The 22,690-nt window shown below is 34.1% G+C and overlaps 2 protein-coding genes across 2 annotated transcripts in view; both read right to left on the bottom strand.

Annotated features, from left to right (window-relative positions):
- Nucleotides 1-22,690, bottom strand: part of LOC105340291 (uncharacterized) — a 754,579-nt gene that overhangs the window by 535,044 nt on the left and 196,845 nt on the right. The window lies entirely within an intron of this gene.
- Nucleotides 1-22,690, bottom strand: part of LOC105328615 (uncharacterized) — a 111,277-nt gene that overhangs the window by 51,426 nt on the left and 37,161 nt on the right. The window contains exons 4-5 of the mRNA XM_066069394.1: nucleotides 16,409-16,466; nucleotides 13,956-14,176 (exon numbers count right to left, since the gene is read on the bottom strand). Of these exons, the coding sequence (XP_065925466.1) occupies nucleotides 13,956-14,176; nucleotides 16,409-16,466 (279 nt within the window). The remainder of the gene's footprint in view (nucleotides 1-13,955; nucleotides 14,177-16,408; nucleotides 16,467-22,690) is intronic.

The following is a 22,690-nucleotide window of genomic DNA, read 5'->3' as shown; positions in this document are numbered from 1 at the left end:
CAGGTATCGTTGTCGTAAATATTGTGAACCAAAGAAATTAAATAAAATAAATCTCATTAAACCTTTAAAAACAATAACCATAAGCAGGAACGTATATACTAACGGGATGGACAGCTTCTACACTCGCCATGTTCGGCTTCCCATGCTATCACGCGAGCCTTGACAAGTTTGTAGAACTATGTTCAATCCCAGTAAAATATATAGGTTTTTTAAGCGATCTGGTTAGACCATCGTTGGCGAGGCACTGTACTCGAGAACTTGTGTCTCAATTTGTTAAAAGCACCGAGTGATTTACCAAAGATCACACATGTGTTTTCTTTTAAAGTTTATATTTACAAGCACTGCGATTGGATCAGCTACTCGCAGCTGCAGCCAATCATAAAACGGAGCTCGTCACCGAGTTTTCGCAACGAAATCCGCCAAGGGTTTATGGGGAGCAAAGTGGACCGAAAACCCTTGGCTAACCAAAAATAGTAACAATCAGCTTTGTAGTGTTTAAGAAGAAGTTAAAAATGTGAATTTGTTAACGCACGACGACGGACGAAAACGGATAGCAATAGGTCACCTGAGTTTACTCACGTGACTTAAAAATACAACCATATAACCTCAGAATTTCCACCAAAAAAATAAAAGTAAACGTATGAAAAAGAGGAAAAATATTGCAGAGGCAAAACATCGCAATTTCATTTGAACGTCATCAAGAATATTATATATTCCCCATCAAATATATATTCATTCATATCTCAAAAAATATTTTTTTCTTTTTTATGCAATTTGCAAGGATAATGGTATGATACATCAAAACAATACAAAACGTGAATTCTATCAGCAATTTTTAATTCAAGCAACTTTCAAACAATCGATAAGTGTTAAAGAGGCTCGGTACTCAATAACTTAAGTAATGGTTATAAGCCGAAAACTGTCTATTGTGTTAGATATTAGACGGTCCGAGGCGCGAAGCGCCGAGGATCGTCTAATATCTAACATAATTGGCAGTTTGAGGCTAATAACTTACTTAAAACATTTCACTGTATTCGAATCCGTTCAAATGTTATGCCTCACTGACCTTACCTGGCACTGCCCAATATGTTCGCGTATTGTGTGTTGTTTTTTGTTTATCGTGCAAAATGTACATAGAGTTGAAATGGAATTTCTTTTGTTATAGATATAAAACATATAGATCCACTTGCTTGGCCTTAGAGAGTTGCATTTCAATAAATACTGGTCTCTTAGCATGCGTTGTTTGTGAGTAAAAATTCGAACCATTCATTTAGCGACCAGTCAGATAGTAAGCATGTCGGACTACGAGTTCGTAACACAGAGTTCATTTTGTGAACAAAACGAGAGCGATTCTAACGATATACTAGACGAAATCATTACAGGAGAGAAAGAAAACCAAGAAAATGGGAATTTTGATTTAATTTTTTTGACAGTGAAGTCCAGAGAATACTCGGATATATCAGATTTTGACGACTCTGACGAAATGCTCGTGAAAGCTTCACAAGATGCTGAGACAAATACAGCCGAGTCAGGTGAGCAGAAAAATCCTAGATTTTTGGCCCCTTTGTCTGATGTGGAATTAAAGAATATCAAGGAAAGTGCAATTCCGGTCAATACAAGAAATAAAGCTAAATGGGCTATGCGGCTCTTTGAGTCATGGCAAGCTGAAAGAAGAATACAAAAACCGGTCTTGGAAATGACAAACAAAGAACTTAATGGGCGACTGTCTTCATTTGTTACTGAGTTGAAAACATTGAAAGGTACAGTTACAAACCAAATACGCTTTATGAAATAATTGTTTCAATACAACACCATTTACGCACAAATGCCAAATTCATTTCCCTTCTTGATGACGCCGATTTCTCCGACCTTCGGGTTGTTCTAGACGCAAAAATGAAAGAGCTGTCCAAACTTGGTTTAGGGATCAACAAAAAACAGGCTCTCGTTATCACAGACGAACAAGAAAACATACTTTGGGAAAGGAATATTCTTGGTAGCGCAAACGCACAGCAACTTCTTGATACGATGGTTTATTTGGTTTGACTAAATTTTGCTTTGCGAGCTGGCCAAGAACACAGGAATCTGCGCATTGGAGAACATTCTCAATTGATGTTGAAAATTCTTGTGTAGACGGAAGGCGATACCTGCAGTACAGAGAAGACATTTCCAAATGTGTAAATGGAGAATTGAAAAGTCGAAAAACGGCTCCAAAAATTGTTAGTGCTTATGAAAACCCGACATACCCTGAGATATGTATTGTATCCCTGTACGAAAAGTATATCAGCCTCAGGTAATCTTTAATTAATACACTATTCTATACATTTGAAATAACGCAAACATTGTTCCCTTGACTTTAATATAATTAGACAACACATAATAACGTAGCTTCAACCATTTCTTTTTGCAGACCCAATAACGGAGAGTCGTCGGCCTTTTATTTGCGCCCGAGCAAATTTTCCAGTCCAGACAAATGGTATGACGATGCTCCAGTCGGTGTCCATCCGCTTCAACAAACCGTCGCCAAGTTGTGCGAGATGGCGGGATTTGAAGGTTTTTTCTCTAACCATTCCTTGCGTGCCACGGCCGCTACTCGGCTGTATTTGGCAGGTGTGGATGAGCAATTAATCGCTGAGAAAACCGGTTACAGATCAGTGTCAGTGAGAAATTATAAACGAACATCGGAGGACCAAAAAAAGCGCGTGAGCGACATTGTACAAGGACAAAAATTAGGAAGCCCACCAACCAAGAAACCAAGAGATTCCGGTCAACCCTCAGTGTCGCATACATGAAAATGTCCAGAATTATCCGTATGCGTTCAAAAAGACGCACATGTTACCATAAATGTGAAATTCAATTCGGAATGCTCGTAAATTTATTGTGCTTACGCTCATGGTGAATTTCTGTGTTTCTCATAACTTTTGAGGATTGAATTAAACCTATTCACGCAAACCTTGTGTCATTATTTCTTTGTTTCTTAAATTTACCTGTAGCCGTCCAATAAGTTGAAACTTATTGGACAGCTAAAGGTGACTTATTGGACGGGGTGGAAGACAATAAGAGATTTATTGGACCGGGCATAACAAAAGATGATGTAACAGAAATGTTTTAACTACAGTTAACTCTTGATGGCTCGAACTTTGATCGCTTGAAGTTCTTGATCGCTCGAAGTGAGACCAGGGTCCCGATTTTTTTCCTATATAACTAAGCAAATTTACTCTTGATTTCTCAAACTCTTAATCTCTCGAATCCATTAATCCATCGAAGTCAAACTGCAGTCCCGTTTTTCATAATCTATAGTTTCTTACTTGGATACCTCTAAGTCGCTGTGTATCTCCACGTGCTATACCTAATTAACACCTACATGTACTTAATCATTTAAATGGCTATAGGTGTTAGACGGGGGACCCGTGTCATGGGTTGTTTATTAAGGGGACACTTGTCCTTCAAGGTGATAATTGTTTCATGTTTGGCCATACCGATATTTATTCTATAATCAACACTAACCGTTTTACGATAATATCATACCGATATCTATTCTATAAACACTAACCGTTTTACGATAATTTGGAGACGCAATCAAAATGAGAAATTAATTGAGAAACGATAATATTTAGCCATGGTCAAATTTTAAAATTACAAAACTGCTTATCAGCATCATTGTCATTATAATGATTATTGCTGAACAAGTTCTTACAGATAGAGAAGAACCCGTACAGTGGGAACAATGGGTGATTCTCAGTTATCATATTTATGACATGTCGATCGTCTCGCAATACAGTAATACTGAGCAATCTGGTCTTAATATGATGCATAAAATGAAGAGTTACTAGTATTATGAATTTATTCAGTAGTAGTTTGTATTAAATAAAAAAAACTAGTTCTGTATAGTTTACTGAAGAAAACGTTGTTTAAGCACGTGCGTAAGGTAAGCAGTAAACAAGTATTCCTTATAAAGGAATAATCGGCAATAATGATATTTTGATAGCTATACTTTGTCCCGAGTTTTTGCTTCCACCACTTTTTGCTTGATATTTCAATAATAGTAAATACCTTTGTGCTTGAACTACGTTCATCCACTTATCTGAAAAATGTCCAGATTATCTGTTTTGAAACGCCCCCTATACCGCTTCAGGTTTCAATACACATCCAAAAATTGAAAGTCTACGGAGATTTTGCATTGCATCAGCCATTAATAAGCCCGGATGATAACGTTAAAAATTGCACGATGTATTCCGAGTGTATTCCAAATGGAGAAAAGATGTAAACATTCCCCATTATAAATCTCCATAAGAAAATTGTTTTCGTTCCTGTGAAATTTTATGAGTGAAAAGGGATAATTTTTCAATGAAGATATCTTGGATATATTCCCTTTCATCGATTTCAATTGTATTTCTTTCACAGGTATGCGTATTTTTATTAAAAACCATCAAAGATTTGAAAACAAATAACTTGGGACAGACTATAGAAGCAATCAACATGATCAGTTTGATGTAAAATAATTAAAAAAGTACTGTATTTTTACAAAATATAGAATATTTTGAATCTGTACCCCATAATTTCATCATTATAAACCGTCAACAAAATTCTTCTTATTTAGAATACTAAGTAGGGCTCTTCAAAGAACATTAACACGTATACAAAGAAAAAGTTGTATTGAAATAATTTATTGCGACTGAAAAGCATTGAATGCCATCATAACTTGCTATTGAGGTCGCATTATAACGTAAACTTGTTTATAAATCAAGCCGTCTTCCTAGCTACTATTATGCAACATCAATAGATCGAGGTCAGTTCATGGAGCATCTTTTTATGATCGAGGTCAGTTCATCGAGGTCAACTGCATTACTGAATGAATCTTTCGATCGAAATTCTTACGCGTGGAAATGTGCATTCTTGAATTAACAGGTCGAACTGTATTATATGTATGTTTGCATCGCTTAAGGTAAATGAATTAAAATAAAACTGAGTCAATGTTATATAAATACTTAACCAAACTTCAGGTTTTTATAAGAACTACTTATGGAAGCGGAAGCGGTGTGCGCACATGGAAGCATTTGCCAGATGTCTCATATGGACGCAACAGTGATCGGCCGAAGCCGATCACAATAAATGGCCTAAACATAACATTCGGTAAGACCAAAATTTAAAACCCGTCGGTCAACCCGGAAAATTCCGAACACTTAAAATCTCGAACTCTTAAAATCTCGAACTTTTTCCTCGGTACCATGGACTTCGAGCTATCGAGAGTTACCTATATCAGTTCCGACTTAAATTTCCAGATATATTTTATTAGTTACAAACCATCACTCAGTAAAAGAAATCATAAATAATTAAGCTTTGGAATAATTGTATTTTCCTATATCTTTATACAGAGCTTTTCTTAAAAGGAGAAAAATAAAGGACCACCCAACCCTTGTAACAAAATGGATTTGGATGGATATTTACATCGATAAAACCAAAAATTGTTTATCATAAAGTTATTCCTGAATTCTGTAGACAGAGCGCATTGGTTGTTAAAACACTCTTATTCAGTATATGAAGGTCTGTATCGATAATTCTTGGACTTTTTGTTGGTTTTTTAGAAGGAGCTGGTTTTAGCTGCATTTGTTTTTGTTTTTTCTTTAAATAAATGGTTAGACAATGTTTATATTCTTACAATTAAAGTAAATTTTTTATAAAATGATTTTATAAAAAAAAAAATACTACGAAAACATGACAGTAGACTGTAATGCTCGTAAATTAATAAATGAATTAAAAAAAAATTACTACGAAAACATAAAAGTAGAATGTAGTGCTCATAAATTAAGAACTGATGTCTGATATCTGTTTATTCATTTGTTTACATTCGAACTAATGCTGTTCGGTCACGTGATATGAACACTGAGGGACGTGTTTCTCAGGGCTCCTATCGTTTTGACAATTTTTGGATGTTTACGCCAGTGATAAACCTCCTTTATTGACTGGAAGACTTCGCATATAGATAAGTGTATATATGTTTCTCTTTGATGTGTAAAATATTTCGCTTTTCCATCGTATTATTCATTTTCATATTTTGTTTATATATTTTGAACTGGGTGAATCGGTCACGCATACTTGAACATACAATGGCCACAGGTACTACATGTAACACAGGTAGTGTGAGCGAAAACCCACAGCCAGTCGACCGTACATTGAAACCGCTTTACCTGAAAAACTCATATATTAAAACAACTGAAGACAAGAGATTATCAGATTATGATCTTATAGATCCAATTATGCGTGTTATTGGTGATGACTTACATTGTTTACAGTTAGACCGCAATCTGTGGCGCATTTATTTGAAAGCATTGGAAAGCTGAAACAAATTGTTAACACAGGGCATAGAAATCAACGACATTTCTGCTTCTTTTTACGACACAAATCCGTACTCTTCGGGAGCGACATCAGTGTCTCAGCAAACACTTAAAATACGAATATGTGGTTTACCATTATCAGTTGACGAATCTGCCGTTCATGAAATGTTAAATAAACTGAAAGTCAAGCAAAATACTGTACGAAAAGATTCGTCACCCAGTTACAAATAAAATGACTAGTATTCTCAATGGTACACGTTTCATGTATATTGAGCCTCTACCTGCTGGAGAAAGTCTTCCGAAATTTACTACATGTGCAGGTCTTCGTTGTAAAATATTGCACTTTGGACAGCCAAAGAACAACCACATACTTCAATGCACAAACTGTCATACAAAATCAATTTGTAAGACCGATTCTTGCTGCAAAATATGTCAAAAGCCTGGTAATTTACCGGGACAGAAAGAATGTCCACACTATGAAGTCCAGTGGCATATCGCTCCATTCAGCGGATCACAAGACGTTCTGTCTAATTTTTACCCGTGCGAATTGGATATCTACGGCGTCAAACATAAATCCGCCGAACATGCGTTCCAATACACCAAAGCGATTCGTTGTGGTGATTTAGATGCTGCAAGTAGAATAACAGCTGCGGAAGACGCTCTTTAAGCTATGCGACTCGGGAAAAAAATTAAAACGAACGAACAATTGAACGCCACTAAGGAGGCAGTGGTGGAAGAAATTATCGAAAATAAAATCGTGCAAGTAAATTTGTTTCAAGAAAAAAAACGATCAGCTAAACAATCTACTACGTTCGTTGAAACCACCTACAACGACAAATGGGGCTCCGGTCTGGATAGGACAGGGACCATCAACACAAAACAAGATAAATGGCCTGGTAAGAACACCTTGGGAACGATCATTAAAAAAGTGGCGAAAAAAGTTCGCAAGAGAAAATTAAGTGATAACGCACAAAAAGCACAAAAACAAAACCGCGAACAAGCAAAGCAACAAAACATCGTTGACATGTTGAAAACATTGCGTGCGGCATCAAAGAGTAATTCATCTGGCTGCAATCCCGACGCCGAGAGTTCGGAATCGGAGGGTGAGACCTAGGTCAGTTAATCTGTATTTTAAACTACATATGAAAATTATTGTTATATGTACTGTAGTTTACATAAGAAAAAATAGTTGAAAAACGAATGAACTAAAAGAACATATGTCAATGTATCGATTATTATTACTATTTGTATTTTTTTTCTTTTTAATATTTTGAATTATTGTATTTATATATAAACACATATAACATAAAGTAATACAAAACCTTTGAGAAATGAATGAATTAAATATACTGTCAGTCAATGTAAGAGGTTTAAATTCTAGTGAAAAAAGATATAAGATTTACACATGGTTAAAAGAAAAACAAGTAGATATAGCTTTTCTTCAAGAAACTCATTTTATTCAAAAATTTGAAAACAGACTTAATTTTTATTGGGATGGAACATCTGTGCATGCATTTTCAAACTCTCAGTTTAGCAGAGGGGTCACTATTCTTTTTCGTAAAGAACTAAATTTGGTAATTCAAAATACCCACCGTTCGGAAGATGGTAGAAAACGTTTAGTAAACGTAAAAATATATGATAAAAACTTCACGTTTGTAAATATATATGCACCAAATGATGATTCAAAACGTACGGCTTTTTTCGAAAGGATGAAAAGATTTATTACACTGCATTCTTTACAAGAAAGCGATAAATATTTATGTGGTGATTTTAATTGTTCCTTTGATAGAAAAAATGATAAATCGCACAAAAAGTTAGCAAAAATCATTAATTATTTAGATCTTGTAGATATTTGGAAACAAAAAAATTCTAATACAGAGGGATATACTTGGTGTGATTCGGAAAACAACCCAACAAGCAGAATTGATTTCATATTTACAAGTAAATTAGCCTCTGAATTAGTTGAAAACATTCAAGTTAAACGCATTCCAGGTACTCATAGTAAAGGAAATAGAATGAGCGATCACCGTTTTTTGAAAATAATTGTAAAAATTGATAAATTAAAAGAGGCCCAGGGTACTGGAAACTAAATACATCACAGCTTGGTAACGATGAGTATTGAGAAGGAATAAAAATATTTTTAAAGATCTAGACAATTCACTAGATGCTTTTTCTAAATGGGAAACTTTTAAACTCAAAGTACGCGACTTCTCAATTAACTTCGCAAAAAAGTCATCAAACAATATAAAATCAAAAATACAAAATTTGGAAAAGAAAATCGATGAAATAGAAATTCTACCAAGTGAAAAAATTAATATGAAAGAAAAACGTGATCTTGAATCAGAACTTGATAAACTACAAAACGAAATTGCAAAAGGCGCGCAAATAAGATCAAAAGAGAGATGGATAAATGAAGGTGAAAAAAATTACAAGCTATTTCCTAGGACTAGAACAGAAAAATCAAACTAACAATACCATTAAAGAATTAAAAGATGTTAATAACAAAAATATCAATACAAACTCAGAAATTATTAAAGAAATATGCAATTTTTACGAAAATCTGTACACGACGAAATCTATGGATTGCAATAAAATCTCTAATTATATTGATGACATTAAATGTCCAACCCTTAATGAACAAGCTAAGCTAATATGTGATGCTTTACCAACTTTAGACGAGTGCAAAGAAGCGGTGCTTAATATGAAAAAAACAAATCCCCTGGTTTAGACGGACTGCCCTGTGAATTTTATAAATGTTTTTGGGAATATAAATTAAAAAATGGCCTTGCAATTTTTAAGAAGTAACAAAATGTAAAATTTTTACCGCACAACGCACACCGCACGACGCACACCGCACGAGGCACGACAACGGACGAAGACCAATTGCAATTGCTAAAAAAACCACAAGACACTTGGTTTGACCTTATAATCGAATTAAATGGTAAAGTGTTGAAATGTTCAAATACTCATTTAATTTACCCACCATTCCCCGCGACTCCTTTAAAAAAAAACAAATATATTTTTTTTATGTAGAAATGTACAAGTTCTTGTTTATAGTTATATTTCATTCTTTTCCTTTATTATATGTTTGTACTTGTTCAAAATTATATTTTTTTTTCTATTTTGTAATTAATTAAAGGCTGATTATATGTTTATCGTAATGTGTATACTGTTTCCTCCATTCCAGGCTTAGAAAATAATAAATACATGTTTTGTTGCTGTCAACAAGGCCTTTAAAAGCCCGAATTTAAAACTATTCTATTAAAACGTTTGGTATTAGTATATATCATTATAATGTTTAGTTTGTCAGATATATCTATTCTTATACATACTTTTGAATTAGTTCAGTTTGAATAACAGCTGACCAGGGATGGGGCCAATTCCTTTCAAAAGTAATCAATTAGATTGCAATTACTCTAGATTTTGAAAGTAATCTACTACAAGTTGATTACATGCTATTCTAGAAGTAATCAATTACACTAGATTACTTTTCCTTTTTGTAATCATGATTATTTGAGATTACTTAAGATTAAATTACCAATATTTGGTAGGTTTTTTTAAATTAGTTTAAATAATTAATGTTTATGAAAGACACAGTATATTTTTGTCATGAGTATCAATATTGACATGAAGCTTGTCCATTACATTTTATCATCATTAACAATCTGGTACTTTTTTGTATGTGTGCATCTATAGCCATTTGAAATGGGTTTTTTCTAATCATCTTTTTGAGTTGCGTTTTAGAATATATTTGTGATTGTTTTAAAAAAGAAAGGACATTAATGTGTCCATCAGATGAAAAATTATAATAGCAAGCTGTCAATCATCTCAAACATCTATTTAGCGATACACAAATTCAAAGTAGAGCAACAGAGACCTCTAAAAAAGTAGAGGTGGCATCAGGTGCCTAGGAGAAGTAGACATCACCTACAGACCGGACGCACCCGCCATGTTCTCAGTGTCAAGATCATGAAAAACGGAAGAAACCGTACCCAGTCCGGTGTATAGATAATGATCTACTAAGTATGGATAACGTCAGTCAGCATGTGTCTTAATGAAACATTGTACTTGCTGACAAGGTCATTGTATAGACCTTAGAACTTGCAGTTGACGATAGAAAAAATAAAATCATCTAGTTGTTCATATAGTTTACCATGAACGTCTTTTTTTTTTATCAAAAAAAGAACAGATATTGATGTGTCCATTAAATGAAAAATGACCATTGCAAACTTTGAACCATCTCAAAAATCCATATAGCGATACACAAATTCAAAGCAGAGCAACACAGATGAAAAAGATGTCTCAGGATGTATGGTATCTCCACTTCAAGCTCACTGGGATATATTGAGTTAACATAAGAGTGAAAGTAACTGTTTTAAATGGATAAAACATCACCAATTTAATTTAATGTCGAGTTCGAGGCCACAGCAAGTGTTTTATTTTTTTCTTTCACGGGGTTTGGAATAAATTCTGCTTCATATGAATATAACAAAAAGTCAGTCAATAGAAGTGCGCAATTCATACACAAGGGAACTCCGACTGGTTTTTGGAAGGCATGGTCTCAAAAAATTACATAGATGTTGTCTATCATAAATTCAAGCATCTTATTAATGTCAACTTTGGAGTACTTGTGTGTGCAATCAGAATGGTTTTTAACGAAATAGTTTTGAAGATTTTTGATGACAGGGTAATAATCTACAAGTTCTATTTTTATTCATGAAACACCTCTTGATGATATCAGAAAGCCTACATTTTAACTTTACATGGGGATTGGTTGTATAAAGCGTTTAGAAGTTGCACGTTTTAATGTTATTGATTTTGGTAAGATTTTGTGACCTCAAAGTTTTAAATATTTCTTCAGAGTTTTTTTTAGTATCCATGTCTGATTCCCACCGCTTCTGATGTATATTGTTGTATACTACTCATGAAGTTTCTCCTTCGCTAATGTAATAATTTTAGTAGGGGGCAAAGTAAGCGTCTTGGTATAACATAATTTTAAATTATAGAGATTAAACAGAAAACCGTTTACATATAATTGTGTTTACAACTGTTGAACGTAGACTACAAATTGGTACTAGCATATGTTTTTACTACAATTATCAGGCATGTTTTGGTAATAATTTCACTGTTGTTATAACGTTAACTAAGCTGACTAAAACACACCTTTATCATTTTAGCTGCAAAAAACATATTGCATACCCATTTCTTACTGAAACCATATTATCTCTAATGAACTATGATTTCAAGCCTTTTAATTTTACTAATGAAATCATAAAAGTAATTAATAATTCATCATGACTACAGGCCTCTTTTAAGAATAATTGGTTCAATCACGATTACTTGTAATCAGAAAAATGAATTATTATTAATCACTCATTAGTCTGTAATGGATTACAGCTGATTACGATTACATCATCCCTAAATCTAATCTGCAGAGCTCACCACATCTGCTTTTTTGCCCTGTCGGGCTCCTGCAGAGTCGAAAAACTTAAGAAATCTGGAATTATGTGAATGTATTGACCATTTCCTAATCAGCTATAAACTCTGCTCTACCCATGGTTTGCTTTGCTTCATCCTCATTTTGTTGTCTTAGTTCAGTTTAAATAACAAATGTTTTACCGTCTCCATCCCCCCACCACCCTCGAGGCTGTTTTATAATTTGCCTCCCCCCCCCCTTGGTCGGAAAACTTGAGTAATTTTGAATTCTGCTAGTGTATTCATCGTACATTAATCAGCTGCAAATCTTCAGTTTGTTTTGTGTTTATTCAGTTTAAATAATTTGCCCCCACCCGAGGCTGTTTTATAACTTGCGGACCGCTACTATTGTCGGAAAACTTTAGTAATTTTACATTCATTCTGCAAGTGAATTTAAACCCTGCTGTGCTTTCCCTAACGTTTTTTCTTATGCTGACAAATTGCAAATTGCAATGCACGCATCTATCAAATCTTCAAATCTGGAAGAAAGTATGTATAAAATCCATCTTAAGTACATTTATACCTCATTTTTACACATTTTTTTCTACCCACATTTACTTAATTGCGTGCTCTTTAGTTATGAAAATTTCTCTGTACCTAACAACATTTTTAAATTGATTGGTTTCCAATTCAATGTAATGTCAGTAATCATATTTTTGGCAAAATTGTCTTACAATATACGGTTCAGATAAAACAATAAGAAACCAAACCCCATTGAAATAGTCATTGGCTTACCTTTCTTGTAAATGATACACAGCATACAGAATACAATGATTGTAATAAGTACTCCAGCAAGAATTGGCATCATGAATATTTCATCATGTTTGGAATAAATTCTGCTTCATATGAATATAACAATAAGTCGGTCAAAAGAAGTGCACAATTCATACCCATGGGAATTCCGACCGGTTGTTGGAAGGCCTTGTCCACTAAAAATTACATAGATGTTGTCTATTATAAATGTAAGCATCTTATTAATGTCAACTTTGGAGTACTTGTGTGTGCAATCAGAATGGTTTTTAACGAAATAGTTTTGAAGATTTTCGATGACAAGGTAATGATCTTTTTTCTATTTTTTTTTCTATTCAAGAAACAACTCTCGATGATTTTAAAAAGCTTAGATTTTAACTTTACATAGAGATTGATTGTATAAAGCGTTTAGAAATTGCATGTTTTGATGTTATTGATTTTTAGTAAGATTTTGTGACCTCAAAGTTTCTAATATTTCTTCAGAGTTTTTTAGTATACATGTCTGACTCACACCACTTCTGGTGTATATTGTTGTATACTACTCTTAAAGTTTCTCCTTCGCTACTGTAATAATTTTAGTAGGGAGCAAAGAAAGAGTCTTGGAGTAACACAATTTTGAATTACATAGATTAAACAGAAAACCGATTATATAGAATTAATTGAGTTGACAACTGTTGAACGTAGACGACAAATTGGTATTAGTATATGTTTTTACTATAATTATCAAAGTGGTTGATCAGGCATGTTTTGATAATTATATCACTGTTGTTATAACATTACCTAAGCTGACTAAAAGCACACCTTTATCATCTTAGCTGCAAAACACATATTTCATACCCATTTCTTACTGAAACTATATTAACTCGAATGAACTATGATTTAAAGCCTTTAAAGTTTACTAATGAAATCAAGTTCTCAAATAGTCATCATGATTACAGGCCTTTTTCAAAGAATAACTGGTTAAATCACGATTCCTTGTAATCAGAAAAATGGATGTTTATTGATAACTAATCATCCCTGAATCTACTCTGCCGAGCTCGCCACAGTTGCTTTTTTGCCTTCTCCCTTAGAGTCAAAAAGCTTAAGAATTCTGGAATTATGAAAATGTATTGACCGTTTTTTAGTCAGATGTAAAGTCTGCTCTACCCGTGGTTTGTTTCGCTTCATCCTCATTTTGTTGTGTTAGTTCAGTTTAAATAAGAGATAATTTTTACACAGAATTTTTTTACCCACTAAAATGTGCGCTCTTAAGATGTATATATTTCTGTGCACTTAACAACATTTTAAATTAATTGATTTTCAATTAATTGTAATACCAATAATCATATTTATAACACCATTATATTTCAATATACGGTTCAGATATAACAAAAAAGAAACCAAAATCAACCGTCTTACCTGTCCTATAAATGACACACAGCATACAGAATATAAAGATAGGAATAAGTACTCCAGCAAGAATTGGCATCATGAATATTTCATCATAGATGACATAGTCATTATATGTTAGGGTTTGGGTTTTTTTGGCATCAGTGGACACTGTTGTACTGTAATTCCTAGTGACAATCTCAACGTGTGTTGGTTTCGTTGTTTCTGGAAGACTGGTTGTTGTGTCTAAACTGTTGAAAAAAGAAAATAGAAAAACAAACACATACATTTTGCACTTTATGTATACTGTAACATGTTTTAATGACAACTGAATTAGTTTATTGTTTGGTATAAAGAAGTCATTTGTAGAACACTTTATTACAGTTCTTGGAATCTAACAAATAAGAATGGGTTGATTTGTTTATATTTTTGCTTTGTGTTCTTTTGTTTTTTATTTTTTTATTTTTTTGAAATCATTTTAAAATCATTTGTCACAAAACCGACATAGCGTGCCTGCTACGTTTTTTTTGCAATACATTGTTCGATTCTTTTTAGAGAAGGTTTAAAAATACACTAATATTGGTATATGATTTGTTTTTGTTTAGATTTTTTATCTCACTTTGTCGCAATTTTTTTTTTAAATACTGCGATAGTATACGGTGATCAAGAATGGTGTTCAAAATCAAATGGAAAAATACAAAACAGGAGCAAGCACGGATGCTAAAAAGATGCTAGCTGACAGAGGAGGCTAACATATGGCCCCGATGTTATAAAACTTTCTTAAGTGTGATCTCAAACTCCAAATCGCACTCCATCCTCAGTAATCAAGATTATAAAACATTTTATAATCATATTCGTACCTTGGCTGAGTAAATGGCGATTTTCTGAGTAACTTTGGAGCTTTCTCAAAATCGTACTCAAAAAAAAAATAAAAAAAGTAGTGCAACCATGTTTGAAAATTACATATTGTAAAAATGCTGGTTATACACTATAATTTAATAATAATTACATGTATATAATTAAATGAAAGGTTTTAACTATTTTATCAAAGAAATATAATAGAGGAAAATTTAAGAGAAAGGGAGGGCTGCAACCACTAACAAAATCAAAATAACTTTTAAATATTTCGCTCCATTAATTGAAGTACATACATGTATACATGTAAAAATACAATCAAAATTATTTTATTGAATAGATTTGCTTTCCAAAAATTCTGTTTTTAAATAGTCAAATACAACCACCCATACTATCCATCATTTAAAATCAAAAAATAATGTACAGTAGTGTACATTTATAGCTATTAATATCGATCGGATGCACTTGCGGGGTCCCCTCTCTGATTTTAGTAAGATTGTAGGATAGTTCTAAACATTACAAAGGATGAGGAATGCATAAAAAGTATAACATTTTCTATTACTTACTTATTAACCACTTATCACTTATGTTACATGCAACAAACCTTGGAAAGGGAAATATTTTATAAAATATGCGGTAAATAAGTGGCGGATTCAAGGGGGCGTACCCCTTCCCCTCCCATAGAATTGTCAAAATAATTTTAATTCATACTTTTTCTGGCAACAAAATGCGAGTCTTAATTGTCTTTTTATTTAACTCGTTGGATTTTTCAAAATTAGACTGATAAGAATGGTGTAGTATGAAGAAAACCCATGGGTTAAATGGTGTAACGTACATAGAGACCCAGGGTACATACTGCTAACCTGATATACATTGGCCATAATTCTAATCAAAGCAGCTAATTCAAAATAGCTTTCTAAAGTAAAGTAAAATAATATAATTAAAGCCAGTTGTGTCAACCATTATAAATCGTTTAAGGGCAAAAGAGAGTAACTAACAACATGATGAAACTTACCATGTAAACAACTCTTTAAAAAGTAAGATATTGATAAAACTAATGTTGATAATTCTCCAAAAGTAACAAACTGTCATAATACATATTTTGCTTGTAAAATGCTGACAATACAAAGTTTGTGACCAAACATTAATATAAAATATACCAGAAAGCAAACGTTAAAATTTGGATATTAGAGACAATTTGATTTTTGAGAAGAAGATTTTTAAACTGACGTTTTCACTCGTTTCTTATTACCTCCTCTTTGAAGGGAACTTAGCCCTTCATGTGAACACACTTGAATGTTTTGATTTGTTGCAGTCGTAAGGAACGTTTAAGAAATTGCGTATTCTGCTAATATCGTTTTTAAAGAAGGTAATTATCTTTTGATTTTTATAAATCACTACCTTACATATGATTCCTTAACAATGTTATAACAAAATTATAAAATATGATATTATGGTTATTAAATTAAAAAAGCAATTGACTGAAAAACAATTGTATTCATACATGTCACTCTTTATTAGAAATTTGTAGTAAGCTTTAAATTGTGTAAAATATTAAATAAATAAATTAATTAATTTCCTTAAAGTCTTTAAAAGGTAGGCTTTAATATTTTTCCAATGATTTTTACCCTTTGCAAGATGGTTCGGCAAGAAAACAACCATTTCCAATTGATGTACAACTCGAATCTATAAAAGAAAAAATAATTGATTTTTTACGGATTTTTTTAAAAACTTCATTAAATATATGAGAGAAAATGTTAATAACAAGAGGCCCATGGGGCCACATCGCTCACCTGAGCAACAATGGGCGTTCAAAAGATATTGTGCCATATGGCCCTCGGTAGAATAACAAAAAAATAAATATTGTAAAGTATTCGAATTTTACACTTATTTTTGCATACACGTAATCTTTGACATTGTACCTTCATTATACTCGCACTTTCTAAAGAAAGTTCGGGTGTATTGTTGTTACTCTGTTCCGTCCGTCTGTCCGTCCGTCCGTCCGTCTGTCACGTTTTACTTTCTCAAACTGCTCTTACATCTTATAAACCAGCAAACTCAACTCTTGGAGTTTGATTTGGGGTATCATGTTGTTTTGTAAAAAGGTTTCAAAAATTCTCTGGTAGTCCTGGGGGTCAAATAATTGGTAAAAAATGACGTTTTTTCCACAAAAAACCTTCTTCCTCCAACTCCTCCTACATTTTCAACAGTAGACAAATCATCTCTTGGAATATGTTTTAGGGTATCCTATAGATGCACAATAAAGTTTCGGAATTTTCAATTTTGTCCTGGGGGTCAATTAATTGCTAAAAAATGACGTTTTTTTTTTTTTACAAAAAAACTGGTTTCAAAAACGTCATTTTTTTTTATCAGTAGCCAAATGATCTTCTATAATATGATTGGGGTGTCATCTTGAATTGTGATCAGGTTCCAGAATTTTTTTTTTAATTAAGGGGATCAGTGGGCAACAAAAAATGACGTTTTTTTGCAGAAAAAGTATGGTTCCCAGAACTCCTCTTACAACTTTTGGGGTAGCTACGTCATCTCTTGGGATATAATTAGGGCTGTCCTATAGATGTGCAATAAGATTTTAAAAATCTAAATTTCATCCAGGGAGTCAAATAGTAGCAGAAAATTGACGTTTATCACTAAAAAAAAACCCATAGATCCCAGAACTCCTCTTATGATTTAATGGATAGACACATCATATCTTGGGATATGATAGGGACTGTTCTATAGATGTGCAGTAAGGTTTTAAAAATTTAAATTTCATCCAGGGAGTCAAAAAGTAGCAGAAAATTGACGTTTATCACTTCAAAAAAACATAGATCCTAGAACTCCTTTTATGATTTAATGGATAGACACATCATATAGGAACTGTTCCATAGATGTGCGTTACGGTTTTGAAAAATTAAATTTAACCCTGAGCCCCATTACCTACCGGTACATACATTTTGATGCCCTTTAAGGATCAATAATATATATGGTTAAGGGGTAGGGAATCTCAACCGTTTTCGAGATATTCGTGCACTTCCTGTTCAAGGAGGGTCATGACCACCCCGGGGTCCATGACCTACATACTGTTTGATGCCCCTTGAGACAAGAAACACGATATATATGGTTTAAGGGTGGGGATCTCAACTGTTTTGAAGATATTAAGGGACTTGCTGTTTGAGGGGGTCAGGACCACCCACAGGGCCCATGACCTACATAACAGTTGATGCCCCTTGACATCAGAAACATGAATATATATGGTTTAGGGGTCATGATTATAACAGTTTCTGAGATATATGGTAATTTCAAATTCCTGGGGGGTGGGGATGACTCCAGGGGTCAGATCTGATAAACCCTATATATTGCCAGTGAAGGCCAATATATGATTATGAAAACCCTATATTATTATCTTTGTCCATTTTCAAGTTACAATTTACAATAGAGTCTACGATTCTTCCTACAAGGTTCAATAATGTTAGACCCCACAAACTTTTGACCCCCCCCCTCCCCTCGAAAAGTGGTTGTCTAACCCAAAATGAGAAAAATCAAACCATGGTGCACAACTCGATATGCAGGCCTATCATATCCTAGAGTTTTGTACAATTCTGTTCAGCCATCTCTGAGAAACAAGTTCAGAGCGGGAAAGAAGAAAAAGAAGAAGAAGAATACATGTAATAAGAACCGTACAAATACAATAAGTCTCCAAATTTCATTCGGGAGACTTAATAATAAAGATAAAATAGAGATAGGATCATCAAACATCAATAATTTAAAGATAATTGACAATTTCTGATTCTAAGGGGGTCAGGATGACCCGTTAGGGTCATGACTTACATGCCATAATGCTCTGATGCGCCTGCATGACCTAAGGAGGAATAATATCTTTGGATTAAGGTGGGGATCTCAATGGTTTTTATGATTTATATTTTATAATTTCAGGAAGAGCACTTGGGATCATTAGTCATGATCACATACCATCTTAAATGCTTTGAACAAAGAAACAATAATATAATATGTAAATGATATATAATTCAATTTAAGAACCCAGATATAGATCAATCATCTGTTTTGTAATACTTCCTATGTATATATACATGTACATGTATTAGTTCGTGTTTTGTTCTATACTATTCATGACTGTAGAATGGCTTAGTCTTATTTTAAATTACATTAAAAAATTGTCAAATATATGACTTGGAACCCCCACTCCCAAACAAACTCAAATATAAACTGTTCTCCCCCCACCCCTCCCTTGTCGAATGATCTATATCAAAATATAATTTGGGTGTCTAAAAACTTTTATAAACTGGTAAAAAATGTTATTCTTAAAAAAATTACATTACACCTTGCATAATTGACAAATGATCTATTGAGATATGATCAGAGGTCATATTTCTACCTTGGGATCAATAAGTAGTATTCATTGACAAGTTAAAATTAATAACAATAAATGATTCAAATTATAAATGTTTATATATACTCCACATTCAACCCCCACCCCCCCCCCCTCCCCAATCTAACCTGGTTATTAAGATTCAGTCTTCTTAATACATTCTTACATGTGTACAGTAGCAAATTTTAAATTATTTCTTGATTGCTTTTTCTCTCGTGATTCACATTAACATTTTGGAAATTGATTAATTCAATTTTTAAGATTTATAAACAAAATGTTATATGCATCACTGCCATGTGTATTTGCCTATTTGGGGCAATTGTAAAGTCTCCTAAACAAAGCAGTGACATCATTAGGCTAGGAATTACCCACATGGATCAAACACTACTGTATAACATATGAATAAGATAAAATACATTATTATTTCTAGTTCTAAAATGTCACGGTGATCTCCAAGGGGGCATAATCTATATATAAATTTACGTGCAATGACACAAAGAGCAAAAATATATTATATGGTTTAGGGATGAGGATCTCAGATCCAGAAGTTAACAAAATATACAGTGTAGCATATCATTTCCTATTTCATAAAGGGTGGGGGTGGGGGGGGGGGGTTTAAAGACAACACCTGGGGGTCATTAATGTACTTTACACCATTTAATTGATGCATCATACTGACATTAGAAGATATTTTGATGCATTATAATACAATAAGAAAGAAATACTCCATCCTTCCTATCATAATATAAATGATAAGTGTTTACACCTACATGTACTTACATGTAATACACCAATTTAATAAAAAATTGTTTATACAGGGTCAATATGGGGTCAACTCAATAGTGCATGCAGTCTGACAAATAAAAAAAAAACTTTTGCAACTAAAATGACAGAAACTTTACAAATGCGATAGGATAGGTAACGATGTAAGCTTATTCAAATATTAAAAGATGATAATACAGTATGCTGTCAAAGGGAGATCACATTTAGAAAGTGAAAGTAGAACTTATTTATGTATGCTGGCATCTCATTATATTGTGCTACTGCTACTACATGTGAAACGGTTGAAAGAGTTATCTTCCCTTGTTTGTATTTTTATTATCAGTAATTATTGTAAATAGTGTTATTAAAATGTCAAATGATTAAAAGAGTGATTCAAGTATTTTTATTATATAAAAACAAAACAACAAAAACAGTTATTTTAGTTTCTTATTAGTCAGATAGACTTATAAATCGAGAGAATATGTTTGGATGTCCTTAAACACTTGTGTTAGACATAATGCAATTGGTTTAAGAGCCAGATGGTGTCGCTAATTGGACGTTGATGTTGTATAGTCTGTATAGAAGACTCATACGTAAAGTAATCCCTGAGTGCGAATTACTGTGTTGTAGAGTTTCCCAGCCGTGAATTCTGTAAGTAGGAAACATTGGTTAATTAAAGTGGATTAAGTCAGGTTCTTCGAATGACAAATTGATAGGCCAAATGGCATAGCCAGATTGATTTACCAACTTGCATTACCAAGTGGCTGAGCGACAAGTTGCCTTGCCAGGTGGCAAGGGCAGTTGACAAACATAGAAATAGCCACAAGGCAGTGGCTTATATATATCTGTATATATTGAGAATTACCACAAGGCAGTGGTTAACCTATATCTGTATATTTTGAATTAAAGCTTTTCTGTACATCATAGAGGCACTTGGCAAGTGTCTGCATTCCCTATTAAACTCGGGTGAACCGTGTACGGACCGAGACGCCTGGTCGAGGCCGCGACACGTTACAAATTTGGTGGCAGCTGCGGGATTTTGTAGGGAATTATGACGGACAGAGAAAAGGAGTCAGGTGACATTGAGACCAGTTTGCGTGAAACACTTGACAAAATGGAAGAAAAGTTGAAGAGGTACCGCATTGATCAATCTACGCCAATTGGTAGCCAATATGACAAAGTGTCATCAAGGGACAGTGGTCTTGCCACTGGTCGGTTAGATGATACATATGACTATGAAAGGGCACCAAGAGACATCACCCTGACAGATAGTAGGAGACGTGGGTATTCTGACAGAGGGACAGATTATCTATATGATCGTATCTACCAAGGCAAAGGAACCAACTCCCCCCACCAATATCAAGGTGCAAGACCGAAAGTTCGCTTTGAAGCAGACCAGTTTGACAAGGAGAAGGACTATTTGCCAAGAGACAATTTGCCTTATAGATCCAATATACACCAGCCTTCCATTAAATCTGATGTCAACAGGACATTGAATGAAACATATAGAGACGAAAGGGACAGCAAATTGACAGTTAAGCCAGCTACATATGATGGCTCTAGTTCCTGGCTAGATTACAAGTGTCACTTTGAAGCATGTGCCAGTGTCAATGGTTGGAACGAAGAAAAGAAAGGTTTGTTTTTAGCATTATCCCTACGAGGTCAAGCTCAAGCAGTATTAGGTGACTTGTCAAAGGACAGGGGACAGCACTATGAGACACTTGTCAGGTCTTTACAAGAAAGGTTTTCACCTCCTAACCAAACCGATCTATACAGAGTGCAACTTAAAGAAAGAAGACAAAGACCATTAGAGACTCTTTCGGAATTAGGCCAGGCCATCAGGCGGGTGACTAACTTGGCATACCCAACTGCACCTGGCGAAGTTCGTGAAACATTGGCTAAGGATCAATTTATTGATGCCTTAATTGATTCAGACATTCGTATTCGAATCAAGCAATCTCGTCCTGCCAATCTGAATGAAGCCATTAGCCTTGCTGTAGAACTGGAGGCATATAACAAAGTTGAAAAACGAGATAGAGAACTCAGAGGACACTTGAGGACAGCTATTGCAGATGAACAACCCCAGCTAAATGGTATCAATGTTGATAACAAGCTGGAAACCTGGATGAAGTCAGTAGAAGAAGGAATGAAGTGCATTACAGAAGAACTGAAAGAATTAAGAAGCTCTAGGCAAAAGAATAATGATGACAGATGGTTTCGAAGTGACCGTGCAAATAACAACAATCAAGAGCGCAGGTGCTATGAATGCAAGCAGACAGGACATTTTAGACGTAATTGCCCTGAGCTACGCAGAAGACGGAAACAACATGACAGTCTTGATAAAGGCCAGAAAGATGACGCACAATGTGATAAGAATGCAGCGAGAAGACCAAATGTGTCAGTTGGCCTTGGTTCATCAGTTGAGGAATGTGGACTGTATGTAGAAGTTCAGGTACAGGGAGAAAAGGCAAAGTTTCTTGTGGACACTGGTGCTACTGTAACACTGATATCAGAAACTCTATACAAAAAGTTACCAGTGGCAATAAGACCTAACTTGCGAGAAGTATCTCAAACAATATGGGCAGCTAATAGTACCCCACTTTCCGTGCATGGAAAAGCAGAGTTTAACATTTGTGTTGACCAGGTGACATGCTACAATGATGCTATAGTTGCAAATCTCAAGATTGATGGTATTTTAGGCCTTGATTTTATGAAGACAAACAAGTGTTCAGTTGATGTCAACAATGAGACACTCATCATC

The sequence above is a fragment of the Magallana gigas genome, chromosome 8 (assembly GCF_963853765.1).
Source record: "Magallana gigas chromosome 8, xbMagGiga1.1, whole genome shotgun sequence".
Taxonomy (NCBI): Eukaryota; Metazoa; Mollusca; class Bivalvia; order Ostreida; family Ostreidae; genus Magallana; species Magallana gigas.
This window is presented reverse-complemented; position numbering and strand designations above follow the sequence as displayed.